General features: G+C 42.1%; 2 protein-coding genes and 1 long non-coding RNA gene across 3 annotated transcripts in view; 1 reads left to right on the top strand and 2 right to left on the bottom strand.

The window, feature by feature from the left end:
- The window catches only part of LOC127574917 (uncharacterized), a 792,285-nt gene that overhangs the window by 344,222 nt on the left and 433,558 nt on the right, over nt 1-14,505 (bottom strand). The window lies entirely within an intron of this gene.
- On the bottom strand, nt 205-3,846 carry map10 (microtubule associated protein 10). Its single transcript, XM_052024379.1, has one exon. It carries the CDS (start codon nt 3,770-3,772, stop codon nt 983-985), a length of 2,790 nt encoding a protein of 929 aa, XP_051880339.1. The 5' UTR covers nt 3,773-3,846; the 3' UTR covers nt 205-982.
- The window catches only part of LOC127574891 (signal-induced proliferation-associated 1-like protein 2), a 441,777-nt gene continuing 431,670 nt past the window's right edge, over nt 4,399-14,505 (top strand). The window contains 1 exon segment of the mRNA XM_052024377.1: nt 4,399-4,602. The gene's annotated coding sequence lies outside the window, so the exon portion shown is untranslated.

The raw sequence follows: 14,505 nt of genomic DNA on the forward strand, positions 1-14,505 counted from the left end.
GATCGAGTCTGGAAGCTTGATGAAGGCATGGAAGGGGAATCCAGGACCATCAGACAAACTGAGTTAGGAGCAGAGGCAGGTGGTGGAAACAGAGAATCTGTAATGATGGTATTAAGGGCCCAAGTCCATCTTGGGTCAGATTGAATGCAGAGTTTGATTCAGCTGAGATGGTGGCAGAAGATAGGAACGGAGTTGATATTTATTAGATATTTAAATATTTATTTATTAGTCACATGTACATTGAAACACTGTGAAATGCATCCTTTTGCATTACTGAGAATGTGCTGGGGGCAGCCTGCAAGTGTCGCCACTCTTCCGGCACCAACATAGCATGCCCTCTGAACCCAGGTCGCTGACACTGTAATAGCGTTACACTAACCATGTTGCAGAGAATTTCTGATGGGTGTGAAAACAATGCCTTTCTTTCCTCCAAAGTTTAATCGTAGAATTTTACAACACTACAGGGTGATTGTGAAACAAATATTTTACAACATAAGCAATAGCAGGCTCATGAAAAATGTTGGCAGACAAGGATGCAACTTGTTTGCATGCATTTCGAACCTGATCAAACAAGTGATGCTTGCAAGGGACAGCATGTAGAGGATGAAGTGAAGGGGACTATGTTGGACCTCAGTTAAGGTCTAAGATTGGAAAGTGGAGTAATTGTTAGAAATATTCATGCTACAATTGAATAGGTAGAAAACAAGGAAAGCACCAGATTGAACAGTGGAGGAAAGGCATTTAAGGAGGGTGTTGTTCCCTGTGTCAAAGTAGTAAGAGAGAGTGAGAAGTAGAATAGTTTCAGATGAGGTCCAAAATTGCATTTCTTTCTAGTACAAATTTTGTCACATATATGATAAATTGCATATTTTGCAGATAAAATGTTCTCAAGGGTAAGCAAAATGTAAGAAGTTACAATACAGTTTTATTTTGCTGAGCACACAGTGACATAGTGGAAAGCTCAAGAACTTTGGTGATAATATCATAAAGTATATCCAGGAAGTTTGTTGGCTACTAGTTCAGAAATGTGTCTGCATTCATTAATTATTCCTGCCCTTCCCAATTCATTAATTTCATCTCTTTGAATATCCTTTGTGTTCATTTCAAGTCCACCACAGACAAGATCAGACACACTGGATGGTGCGTATGAGCTCACTTGAGATGTCCCCAAAGACTGGCTCTCCTCTAATGACCTGTGACCATTCCTTGAACTTGAAAGTTGGGGAACCTCAGTGCTAGCTGGATTGATGTCTGATCTGGAACCCCACTGAACAGTTGACTTCAATTGTTTCTCAGTCTCTTGTTTGGTTGATAGATTCAGTATTTTTTTCAGTTGATTTTCCCCTGTTGAGCTGGTTGCTCCATCAGATAGATTTGAGGTTATTGAAGACAATGTCATGTTCTGTTGGCGACTTCTTACAAGGATTATACTTTTTACAGACTGTATTGGAGATTGCTTGAATGGTGCTGGTAATGGGACTGAATCATCTTCTGTCTCACTTTGAGCTGTCCCCTGATTGTCACTGGAATATTTGGAAAGGCTAGAGTCCAATTCATTGTTAGAATATTTATGCTTCACCCTAATGGTTGCAGCTTCTGTACTGCTACCTAAAGTATCTGCAAGTCTGCTTGTAGGTTCGGGACTGGTAAAATCTCCCGAGTTGCCCGTTGGTTCCGGGCTTGTGAAGTCCTCTGAATACTTGGGTTCATCGCAGCTACTATAAGAAATCCGTGCATTAATGTCTTCAACTATTGTTGGATCACTAGCAAGACCAGGATTCATATATGGAGTCTGCAGTAAATCCACCGCTTTATTACAATTCTCATTCACACTGTGGTCCGAATCGTGGCTGAATATTTCAGGCAGTCTGATTTTTATATCTTTTCGGTAAAGGCCCCTGTCATTTGCTCTCTGTAAATCCGAAATCTCTACACGGCAATTTAATGGACCCGGAGGTTGAACAGGCATCCCTCCTGCTCTAGTGGCACATTCACGTGTCAAAGTTGCTTCAAAGTTACTTTTGTTCATAAGCTTTCCATTTCTTAGAACCTTTGAAGAATGAGTTGCGTCAGGTTCAATGCTGCTTTGAATCAATGTTTCAATGTTTTCTTTAAATCTGCCACCAGAAAATTGTTGATCTTTTTGAAGAATTGAAGAACTCCTTTCCCTTTTGCCTTCAGGGCGTTTTCGCACAGTCTTCTTTTCTTTTAGTTGTTCCAGTTCTCTCTTTCTGGACAACTCTTTCTTTTCATGTAGTATCAACATATCTGGATTTTTCTGTCGGAGCCTTAACCGCAATGTATTTGTTAACCCATACATCAACTTTCTTTTGGAATGTTCCGAACCTTTCTTTGCGTTAAGTAGCTTCGGGTTATTTTCTTTATCGAAGACTCTGGGAGATACAGGTTGCTTTTGAACTTCCTTCCGTTGCTTAAAGTCTGGATTGGCAAACTTCGGACGTTGCGATGTTGATTTGGTCGTTTTATGAAATTCGGGCGATTCGTTCTTCAAACCACTGTAAAGCCAAGCAAGCTGAGGATGAACAGCAAGAGGAATCCGTCGAGGTAATTGGTCATGATGTAGCAAAGAAAGTTCCAGTAGGAGCGCATTCAGCAGAGGAAACTGTCTGATGGTATTACCTGCATCAGGAATAGCGGGGCTCGTTTGAACTTGTGTCTTTAACGTGGCTGCAGCTTCTGAGCGACTTTCGGGCAACCTAAAATCACTTAAACTTTGGCTCATATCGAACAATTCATCACTTTCATTTGAATCCAGTTCCTCGAGCAGAATCGATTCCTCCTTAGGTTCCGCTGTTTTCCAGATTTCAGATATCTTCTCTTTGGGCCCATCCTTTGACTGACTGTAGTACATGGGGGGCGGACAAAAAACGTTGTCCACTTTTATATCTACAGTTGGTTCGGATTCCAGAACCTGTTGTCTCATCTTGTGCTTCATGGGTGCTTCTTTTGCCAATTTTTCCGGGTTACGTTTCCCCTTTAACACAGAAATGATGACAGGCTCTTCGCTCTGGTCAAACTGATTAGGTTGAACAGCCTGGTCACCCGGCACATGGTCGGGGCATTTTTCAGAGTCAGACAGAATGTGCCCAGTGCCTTGATCTGCGACCTTCCTGCTCTCCCCTCGTTCTGGCACACGTCGTTCTTCACTGGGCAGGTGTGGAAAGTCTGTGTCTCGCATTTTAGCTCTTAGAACCTCGTTTTCTGGAATATGAGGCAGCAAACCAACTCCCAAACTCATTAGTCTATATCCTGCAGAGATGTGGCCAATCTTGACGCCCATCAAGTTATAAAGAGGGTACAGCCCTCTCTTCCCTTGCACGGATGGCGTGGCAATGCCGCGTTCCTCCACATCCAGCCTGATTTTCTCCACCGCACCCGCCATCGAGATCAGGCAACTTCCCACCAGCTTGGGTACCCGCGGTGACACGTCTAGCAGCATGGCGTACAGGGGGGTGGTGGTCAGATGGCGGTGAAGGGCCGACAGCCCCATCTTGAACAGGCAGGACTTGCCTTTATCGAAAGGGACGTCAGTGCCGCCCGGCAGTCGCTCGGGACCCTCCCTCTCCCTCTCCCGGCCCCGCCGCAGGTTCTCCAGCTCGGTCTGACGGACCAGGAGAGTGGGGAAGTCCAGCAGCCTGAAGGCCACCGCCAGCAAAGGGCCGGACTCCAGGTGGGTCCCAGGTCCAACGTTCACGCATTCGACCAACAGCTCCAAGGAGAACAGCATCTCCACTTCGGCGGCTGTACCCATGGCGGTTGTTTCCCGCCCCTCCCGAGGGCACCGGCGTTGGGAGGACCGATCCCTACACCGGGATTACAGCCGAAACCTTGGCAACACCGCTCCACAAAGGATCACGGTACTTTTGAGCGCATTGATGTCTGGGAGCTGTAGTCCCTATTCAGGCCAGTGGGGGGGGGGGTCTCCTTCACCCTCTGGACTACAAATCCCATCCTGCCTCTGGACTTCAAGCTGCGCGAAAGGGAACGGGCGCGGGAGCGACCGTTACGTTTGACCGAGGGAGAGTTGTGGGCGGAGTCCCATTTACGAATATGCAGAGCAGGCCAATGTTTTGAGGGGAGGGGGAAAGCCGGCGGGTGGCCAATAGGAGAAGAGGGAGGCCAGAGGACGGCGAATAGCAAGAGAGCTGAGGGCCGGAGGCAGCCAATGGGGGGAGGGAAGGGCCATCGAGCGGCCAAAGGGTGGAGCTAAAGGCTAATTTACATCCAATAGCAGGAGAGTGAGGGTAAGGAGCAGCCAATGGGTGGAGCTAAAGGCCAGACTTCATCCAATAGCAAGAGAGTGAGGGCTAGGAGCAGCCAATGGGAGGAGCGCAGCGCCAGCGGGCGAGGGGGCGGAACATCGGTCGCCAGGTTGTGTTGAGGTGCGGGAGAATGTGAAAAGTTTCCAGCCTGCTGGCCGCGGGAGGTGGTGCTGCTGCTGCTGCTGCTGTGAGGCCGGCGTTTGGAGCGGCAGCGGGATCTCGGATCCGCTGACAGTTCCATGGTGCGGTTTGTGTGGAGGGTCTCCTCGCGTGCACGTGCGGCTCGGCCCCGCGGCGCGGCGGTGGCGGCGGCTGTCAGGTAGGAGAAGGCGGCGGAGGAGGAGTGAGGGAGCTGTGGGCTTGTTGACAAGTTGAAGGTCGGAGAGTCGTTACCCGGGCCAGTGCTTACCTCCCCCCGTTGCCCGAGTCTTCCCCCAACCAGAGTGGACTGGCAAACCGCTAGAAGTATTTCCCTTCCCCCGGCACAACTCGCCCCCTCCCCTATTTTAGTGCACCCCACCGGCCCACCTTCAGCCCCCTCACCGCCCACTCCTGAAAACTGCCCGGTCTTTCATCCCTTTCACCCACTCTCCTCCCTTCGATCCTGTCCCGAAATACCCCAAGAAATGTTCCTACGCCTTGTCCACCCTTCCCGCTCCCTAGAAGTCTGCCTAGAAAGGGAAAAGACTTTTCTCTCTTCTCTCCCCCCCCCCCACCTCGCATCTGAACAATGCTTTCTTTCCATCTCTCCCCCCCCCCCCCCCAAATCCCCCGCGGATCCAGGATAACATTTCCCAGCAATCGTGTCTAATCCTCCCCGCCCCAAAAAAATTGTTCAGATTCCGCCTCCCCCCCCATCCCCTCTTAAAAGGCAGTTCACACCCTTCCCCCACTGCAAAAAAAAAGATCATTAGCAGATCAGCTTCCCCCTCTTTCCCCCAAGGCAGGATAACAACCCGTCGTCCTGCGGGTGGTTGTATTCCTCGTGAAGGAGAACAGGCTGAATGCTGCGATCGCGGGACCTTTTCCCGGAGCCAGCAGGCTCTGGGGTCAGGTGCTACTATCGGTTCAGCAAGCGGGCCGCGGCCGGGTGATTTATGTTGTGTGTGCGAATACTCCTGCTCTCTGCTTTAATCGAAATTAAATTGGGAATGAAACAAAAGGGTTTGTGCCCCGTCCTTTAAATACGGAAGATTTCTGCTGCCCCTCACTCGCCTACCTGAAAACCTTCAATCCCAAAGGATCCTGAGATTAAGATCAAGTATATCAACGGTTGAATATATGTAATAATGTATTTAATTCGATGTTATTGTTGACGGGTGCGTGTAGTCCGGAGTCCTACTGAGATCCTAATTGCGCATCCCTGTTTCTCTGGAAGTTGGAGGGATCGGTTGATGTGTTGTGGAATTGGTTTTGTTGGTGTCTTTTCTGTCTTCTAACTTTGTCCGCTAGATGGCTTTGAATTACACTATGGTCAGGATTTTGGGTTCACTTTGTACGGAAACACTTCCCACACATTTTTTTGCTCTGCACTGTTTACTTTTTTCCCGCAGGTTTTTAAATTTATTGCTTATATGTAAATGTACAATTAAACTATGACCAGTTTGACTCTGCAAGTTAAACGATTAGCTTCGATTAAAAATGTTTTATTGAAACTGTAAAAGATTATCATATGGGGGGGGGGGGGTGGGGAAGAAACGGACGTTTGCGGCGCATTTCGTGTTGTTGATCAATACTCCCATCAAGTTTACCAGCTGTTTCAGTGAAAATATTAACACCATACATCATTTTCACTGGGATTTATCAGTCCCCACTAGCTAACTCATTGCAATAATCTGCGACGAAAATATCTCCTTCCAGCTCGAAATGATAACGCTGTCACTTACTAAGAACAATGTAATCAATTATATCCGTTGTTCATTTAACTAATCGAGCTGTAGTTTACACTTGCTCTGAAAAAAATGAGTAATAATCTAAATGTACAATGTGCCTAATATCTGAGATTTGTAATTTCGGCTAGATTTGTCTCGTTAATACTGTACAGTTACTACTGGCGATGTTTGTCATGGTAACAGTGCAGAAGATTTTTGTCTTCATAGAAGGGTGTTGGTTAATAACCTTGTTCCTTGTGATCGATCACTTATCAGGATCAAGTGTAGTAAGCTGGAGATAATATTTGCAGAGTAGGCATAGATTGCGAGATGGATCTGAAAAGTAGTGTAATGCTTTAAAGTAAAACCATTTCGTACAACTCTGAATAGTTTACAATGCGTATATATGATATTTGGCAATGTTGTACATAAATTATTCTCGGTAGAAACTAATTGCTTCATAATCTTGTAAATAAAAATAAGGTTTTTGTCTACTTTGGGGCAAATACATTTAAGATATTGGTATAACAATTGTCAATTTGAATAAAAATTGCTTAGCTAGAAACAATATTTGGTACAATTTATCTATATTAATATGCCTAGCATAAAGGTAAACTGTCAATTTCTGGAAGATGATGTAAATTATTTGATTACTGACAATTTTGAATGTGCAGAATAAAAGGCACTAGAATATCAAAACTAATGTTTTATAAGATTATATTTTTTACAACATTCATGTGACCTTGTTATTGTCTGGTAAGGTGGGTTCTACTGTGTGATGCTTCCTTATTTCAATACAACAGCTGTTGAAAAATAAGTGCTGAAGGGGAAAAGGTTATTCTTGATGTTCTACTGGCCTTAAATAAGCTCAGTCTTTGGATTTAGAAGTTGTCAGGGCAACGGTTGATTATCTCCAGTCTTCAATTCCTTCCATTCATTGAGTGCCTTGCTCTGTAGTGGCGTTGCTAACGATGGGATCTGTGACGATGGCTGTGCAAATGTACCCTGTGACTTGAGAAATTCTTTAATCTGATAGCATTGAAAATTGATCCTAGTTGTGCTTTATTTTTAGTAAATTGTTAATGGTTAAGGTATCAGTATCTAAAAATGGCTAAAATTGCTGCACCATTCAACTCCATGTACAGTAGAAAGTTGCTTTGGGGTTGGGTAGTATCATTCTGCTCAGTCTTCCCTTGGATAGCATGGGGCATGGAGCCTGAAACTGCATGAAACCTATGATCTGAAGGAACTAACTGTATGCTGTACATCAGAGCAAACTGAACAGGTTGTTGCTACATAGTCCAAACAACTATAGAACTACATCAAAGAATGAATGAGTATAACTTGTCGTCTTAAGTGCAGGGTAGTGAACCGTTGCAGAGTGCTGCAACTTAAACTATAATATTTAGTCATTAAGTAAATTGGGATAATTGACAATGCAATATTGCAGATACAAAATTATAAAAAGGTGCTGGTTACTAAAATGAGTATTCTTGAAAGTGGTGGATAATGAATAAAGAACGTAACAAGCTTTTTATTCATTGTCTAAAACTAAATTTTTACACGACTGCAGCTTGGCTTATGGTAGTGGAAGTGTATAGATCGTGTTTCTCCATAATTAAGGTCCTTTTTTTAAATAAAGTAAGCTCAATTTTTGATCATTCTGTGACAAAAAAAGTAAATGGATTATGTGCATAAAAATTTGATGCTGCATTGGGGAGATTTTAATGTAACTTGCCTGAATGTGGCTTCACAAATTTTCTAAAACAAATTATTTTTAGATATGGGGATAATTAGTTTAGAAGGAATGTGTACAGTAATGGTGCTCCAAAGTATTTAGTGAAAATGTAACCTGACGTCTGTGCAAATTAAATTGAAGAACCTCAGAAGATCAGTGTTGGAACAAATGGCCTTGTGATCAGTCAAATTTTGGGCAGCTTTGTGGTATTACAGTAAACATTAAGATGCAGCTGCTTTGAATTTGAAACATGGATTCTCTTCCCTCCCCACCCCCACCTTTTAAAGTAGATCAGTTAGAATGTTCAGATTCTCTTAATAGGTCCTAATATCTAAACTTTTTTTTAAATGGATTATTATATATATTCAGCAGTTGTATCTGATCCTAATTGGATAACTAATTGTCCTTCCCCATAAAATTGACGTGGATCTTTTCTGAAATTATTCTCATGTAAACACTAATTCCCAAATGCACTTGTTTCGAGATCAAAAATTTTGTATGGTGACAATTCAATATGGAGCTTGGAAGGAAGGTGTTTCATTTATGTGGCAAGCTAAAATGAGTGGTTGCTTGCCTGATGCACTGAAAAAAGGTTTTTAAAAAAGGTTATAAAAATGTTATTGGGAAAACTTATTTTCGTTGAATGGTATACATTTTCTATCCTAAATGTATTACTACTTTTCATGAGCTAGAATATGCCTTCATGACCTCCAGTTCATAGTTTTGGAAAAAAGTTTTCAGTGATTTTGGTTGCTATTTTTATTCCCTGTTAGAGTTGGTGAGAGATTGAGCCTTGTGTAGCAATGGGAAGAATATGACATGGTTCTTTGAAAAGTCTAACTCCATTTGCATCCTGTTCACTAGTTTCATTCCAAATTGCCTTCAGAACATTTAAATATTTCTATTACGTCTGCTAATGATCTTGAGCCACTGGGATAATCATTTGAAGCTGAGGCGTTGCTCTTCAAGTCTATGACACCAGTTGTTGATGGATTGTGTAAACCATTTTTAAAACCATTGCATGTGAAGTCATCCCTATTTGGGTTTCATTGCAGTTGCAGTGTGCTTATTGTGCTAATTTTATGCTGATGAGTTAAACATTAGGAAGGAACTGTGCTTTTCCCAAGTGGGAACCATAGTCTTGATGATACCTTCACTATTTTTGTGGTTGGTATGTTACTTGCTCCTTGAATGGGGGTGGGAATTTTGGAGGGGTTGCAGATGGTTTGGTCACGGTTCTTACTCTAGCAATCTGAGAAGGGATTTGTTCACCTCTGCTTACCATGGAACACTGTTAGAATTTGCAGTTAATTAGCTGAATCAGAGGCTTCTTCATGTTGAAATGTGTCATGGGCAGACTGGAATAAAATGGTCCACTGCATTATACTTACACAGATACATGTGCACATTCACAAGTGGGGGTTGGAGAAAGGTGTTTGGGGTGGGGGGCAGTGGGAACCAGTTGGAGGAACGCATGGTGGGGAGAACTTAAGGTGGAGATTGGTAGGGAATAGAATGCATAGGAATGTTTTATTTTACTGACAGTGGATGCACACTACATTCCGCATAACACACTGTTCATTGGTGCTGAATGTAAAGTTAAGGCTTGAAGCAAAATTTTAACCATTAGTTGTGTAATCGTAAAATGCTTTGAACACAGATTTCCTTAATGTTTAATTTTATTAAAACATTGATTTTTTTGAGCATGTTTGCATTTAGCTATTTAACATAAGAAGCACCTCCAATTCATTACAGGAATTTTTACACACATTTTCTAAATGGTTAAATCTGCTGCTAAATTACTTCCTCTCCCTAATGTTTTTGAATTGTTCAATGACATGTTTTGAATTGGGATTCCTGAAGAAAAATCTCAAAGATTGCTTCTTAAACCTGAATTTTTCTTTTGGTTGCCACCTAATATTTCTTTGTGCCTTGGTATCTGATTTTTATCTGATTTAACATTCCCATGAAATGCCTTAGTATACCTTTACTATGTTAAAGGTGTTTTGTAATTATTGTGTACTTAAAATACTTAATAACTAGGAAAAGATGGAAATTCAAAGTTATTTGGAATTGTTGATTCAGTTTAATTTTGATCATCAGTTAGCAGGACTTTTTTTTTCCTCCCCCTGCATAATGTAAAATTTAGCTAAAATATTTAATCAAATATTAGGAAAAGCTACTCTGGATCAAATGGAGATGTTCCAATGAACTATTCCCAGTTTTGTAAGACTTGACTATGTTAAGATAATCCTGTTTCTTTTGAATAAATTGAGAAGTTCAATATTTAGTGAGGACAGTACATTGTGGGCTGCTGCTGCTTTTGTATAGCTGGTTTGGAGGAGCTGTTATAATTTGCTTGAGGGTAGGGAGTTATCTCAGTTATATTGCCATCAAATTTTCTAGTGGAAAGAGATACAAAAGTTCTAGTGGAAAGAGGTACAAAAGTTCCTGCTACAGTTGTATCCTGTGGAACTACTTATTTGTGCATCATGGCCATAGCTGCCACCCTGTGTGGATCTGATTTGGAGTCCTCTTATGATTTCCCTGCCAGATAAAGCTAAGGTAGCTTTGCTGCTAGGTGAAAAATAAAATCTTTATTCTGGGCTGTGGATTTTTACCATGCTACTCCCCAGCCACTGTACTGTCATGTCTTGAAAGTTTTGTGTGCATTTCCAGAATGGTTTCTGGGAGACCTTGGAGTTTAGTGCAAGAATTGTTATGTCTTTGTGGATGGAGATAATTATGCTATTTTTATTGCAAGTAACTTTTCATGTATCTATATCATGGCATATACATATCTTGGTGGGGGGAGGGGGGTGGAAGTGGTATTGGCCAGCATCAGTAATCATTGAATAGGTGTAGTTTTTAGTTCCAGTGATTGTGAAATTCAGCCAGGCAGCTAAATATTTGGAATGAGAGCTTATGACTTAGCTGGATTCACAATGCTATGTACTCTGCAATAGCATCCCAGCACATTCAATATGTTCATGCACTGTTCACTTGATTGATTCATGGTCTTTGCAGTTTTTTATGGAGCTGGTCCTTAAAGGTCCAGGCATTGTTAAGTGTTGCACCAAGTAGTTTGGAGTTGGATAGTGTGGTGATCTTACTTTACTGCAAAATGATGAAAAATGACAGCTTGCTCATGGCCCACCCTGTTACAGAGAATTCACAACTAATATAATCCCAGCAGTGATCAAACAGCTTCCTGGTTATTGAAGGAACAAGTGGACTCTTAATATAGAATATTCTTGTTTCTCTGTCCCATCCAAATGAGAAGATTGCATTGGTAAACACAGCTTTTGTATCTAAAGTTTTAATTATTATGCAAGTTCCTCTAATAGATCAAAGAGCCATCACTTTTCTGTGAAAAGAGCCAAGTACTGATTCTACTCTTAGAACTATCCTCGGGAACCTAGATTCTTGCACAGCCTGGATAGCTACATTTAGTGCAAGATTTAATGCTTGATAACCTACCTGGTTAAAACAAAGGATTATAAGTTTTGATGTTCCTCCCAGCTAGACTCACCAGAAGTTGCTGATTTGAACCCCCCTTTTTTTGGTTTGTTTAAATTGTGCAACCTAGCAGCAGGAAAGAAAATCATTTTTAAATTGAAAAGACAGACAATTTTATTTTTGGTTTCCAGCCAAATAACATTTCATCCCAGGTCATTATATCTATTTAGATCAAACCTAAATAAAATTGACAACAGTAAGACTTGAAAGATTTTAAACATTACATATTTTACACTATCATATCTGTAAACTTAAGAATTTTAACCAAGAGAGAGGCAGGATGCTCTTGAAAGCCTGGGGTTGGAGCTGATATGTTATTTCAAAGCTATTATTTTCAGCTGAAGAAAAGTTACATTTATGCCAACAGTTGGGGAATTATTTGGCATATGTTGGTATCATTATCTAATCTGTTCAATAATCTGGTTTTGTCTTTCCTTGAGCAGCAGCAGTATTTGGGTTTGGTTTTTCAACCATTTCTGAACACCCCTGCATTTTAGGAGCACTTTTTCTTTTAGGCAGAGCTGCACATTGGGGGAGAGGGGTGTGAAACGAGTGCTTATTTCTTTACCTCATAGAGATGACTTTAACAGTTGCATTTTCACTTGCTATTTTTAATAGCATCGTTTTCCAGATTTACTTATCCAGGTGTAATCTGCAGTTTGCATCAACAGAACTTGAAAACATACAGTTGCATCTTGCCAGCAGAAAGCATTGGTAATGTAACATACCTCACCTGATGAGATAGCAATCCAACATTGCACAGAAGGTTTGGCAGTACAGAGATCTTTAAGAAACAGGAACTGGAGTGTGCAAATTTGCTTCTCGAGCTTACTCCACCTTTTGTGGCTGATCCAATTTTTGCTCAAGTTCACTTTCCTTCCCTCTCTCTGTAACCCTCGATTCCCTTATTGATTTAAATAAAAATCTTTCCCATCTTGGCTTTGAATATATTTAAGGATTCGGCATCCACAACTTTCTGTGTCAGGAATTCCAAAGACTTTGCAATACAGAGAAATTCTTCCTCATCTTGAACCATTGCCTTCAGGTCTACAAGGGGAAACATTCTCCAAACATGCACCCTGTCAACGCCACTAAGAATCTTGTGTTTCAAATTGATCACCTCTCATTCTTCTAAACTCCAGTGGTACAGATTTGACCTTTCTTAAGACCATCTCTCCATACCTAGGATCATCCTGGTGAACATCTTTTATATAATTTTTACTTATTTTTTAGGACCTGGGCGTTGCTGGCAGTCCAACATTTATTTCCCATCTCTAACACCCCTTGAAGGTTGTGATGAACCATGAATTTGAACTTCTGTGGTCCTACTGATGATGGTATTCCCACAGTGCTGTTGGGGTGAGAGTTCCAGGATTTAAGTCCTTGGATGAAGAACTGGTGATACACTTCCAAGTCAGGATGGAATGTGACTTGGAGGGGAATCTGCAGCCGGTGGTGTTCTACTTTGTGGTAGAAGTTGCAGGTTTGGGAGATGCTTTAGGGTAGCCTGGTGAGTAACTCCTGTTCATTTTCTGGATGGTACACTGTGATGGATGGAAGGAATGAATGTTGATAGAGTACCAATCAAGTGGAATGCTTTGGTGTCAAGCTTCTTGAGAGTTTTTGGTCTTGCTAGGAAGGCAATGGGTATCTAGGAAAGCAGTGGGTATTCAATCATACTCGTGACTTGTACCTCGTTGATGGCCTTGTGATATTAGGAGGTAAGTCACTTGGTGCAAGATATCCAGTCTCTGACCTGTTTGCATAGACATTGGTTTTATGTGGCTCGTTCATCGAGCTCTAGATATTTCATCATAGCATTAGAAGGATAAAGGCCATTTAATTCATTGAGTCTGTGGGCTCTTGGAATGATCCCATCTGTCCCATTCCCTGTTTATTTCCCTGTAGCTGCTTTCTCTTTTGCACGCCTGTTAACTCTGCTCAATTTTTCTCCCACCCACAATACTAGAGGTAGCCAAGCAATATGCCTTTTGGGATCAGGAAGGAAACTGGAGCACCCGGGGAAACCCACATGGTCACGGAGAATGTCCAACTCTCCACGGACAACATCCAAGATTAGGATATAATCTGGATTGCTGGAGCTGTGAGGCTGCAACACTAACCACTGTGCCACCTTGCTGCCCTTTTGGTAAATGGTGACACCCCCCACTTGCAGGGTAATGATTTTGGGGAAGTCAGTCATGGAAATAGTTGATTGGCATTGTAGTGGTGTGAATGTTACTTGCCACTTGTTAGCCCGTGCCTGAATGTCGTTTAGGTCTTGCTGTATATAGGCATGGGCTGCTTCATTTGAGTAATTGTGAATGGAATTAATCATTGTGTAATGATCAGCAAACATTCCTCCATCTGATGGTACCTTGGGAGGAAGGTCATTGATGAAGCAGCTGCAGATTAAAGACACTGCATTGAGTAACTCCTGCAGTGATCAATCTCCAACAGTCACAACAGCAGCAGAAATGTAAGCCAACACAATCTGTAATATTATGGCTCAGCATAGCCCTTAATCTGCCATTCCAACAAAGCCAGGGGATGCTGGCTTTGCTGGAATGGCAGATAGGAGTAGCATCTATCACTGCACTCCATGGATTCTCAGTTTTGAGTTGCCAGATCTTTTATGTGGGTATGACTTGAGTACTGTAGTTTTTTTTCCCCCATTGATGCACATTTACTATAGTTTTACCAAGGAAGCTTGATGCCACATTCAGTCAAATGCTGCCATGAAATCAAGGGCAGTCACTCACCTCATGAAGGCTATGAGGTCTGAAGCAGAACGGTGCAACCCAAACTGGATATTGGTGAGCAGATTATAGGTGAATAAGTGCTGCTTGATTCAAGCTGTCTTTGGTAGTGTTATCACTGTTAATGAACATAGAACAGTACAGCACAGTATGGGCCCTTCGGCCCATGATGTTGTGCTGACTTATATAAACTTTCCCATTCAATCTATCCCCCTCTCTACTTCACCTCCTATAACCCTCTATTTTTCTTTCGTCTATGTGCCTATCTAATAGTCTCTTAAATGACCCTATTATATCGGCCCCTACCACCATTCCTGGAAGTGCATTCTAGGCAC

The sequence above is a fragment of the Pristis pectinata genome, chromosome 10 (assembly GCF_009764475.1).
Source record: "Pristis pectinata isolate sPriPec2 chromosome 10, sPriPec2.1.pri, whole genome shotgun sequence".
Classification (NCBI taxonomy): domain Eukaryota; kingdom Metazoa; phylum Chordata; class Chondrichthyes; order Rhinopristiformes; family Pristidae; genus Pristis; species Pristis pectinata.

Excerpts from the sequence above, each read along its gene's own strand:
- map10 (XM_052024379.1), bottom strand. The coding sequence starts at position 3,772 with ATGGGTACAGCCGCCGAAGTGGAGATGCTGTTCTCCTTGGAGCTGTTG.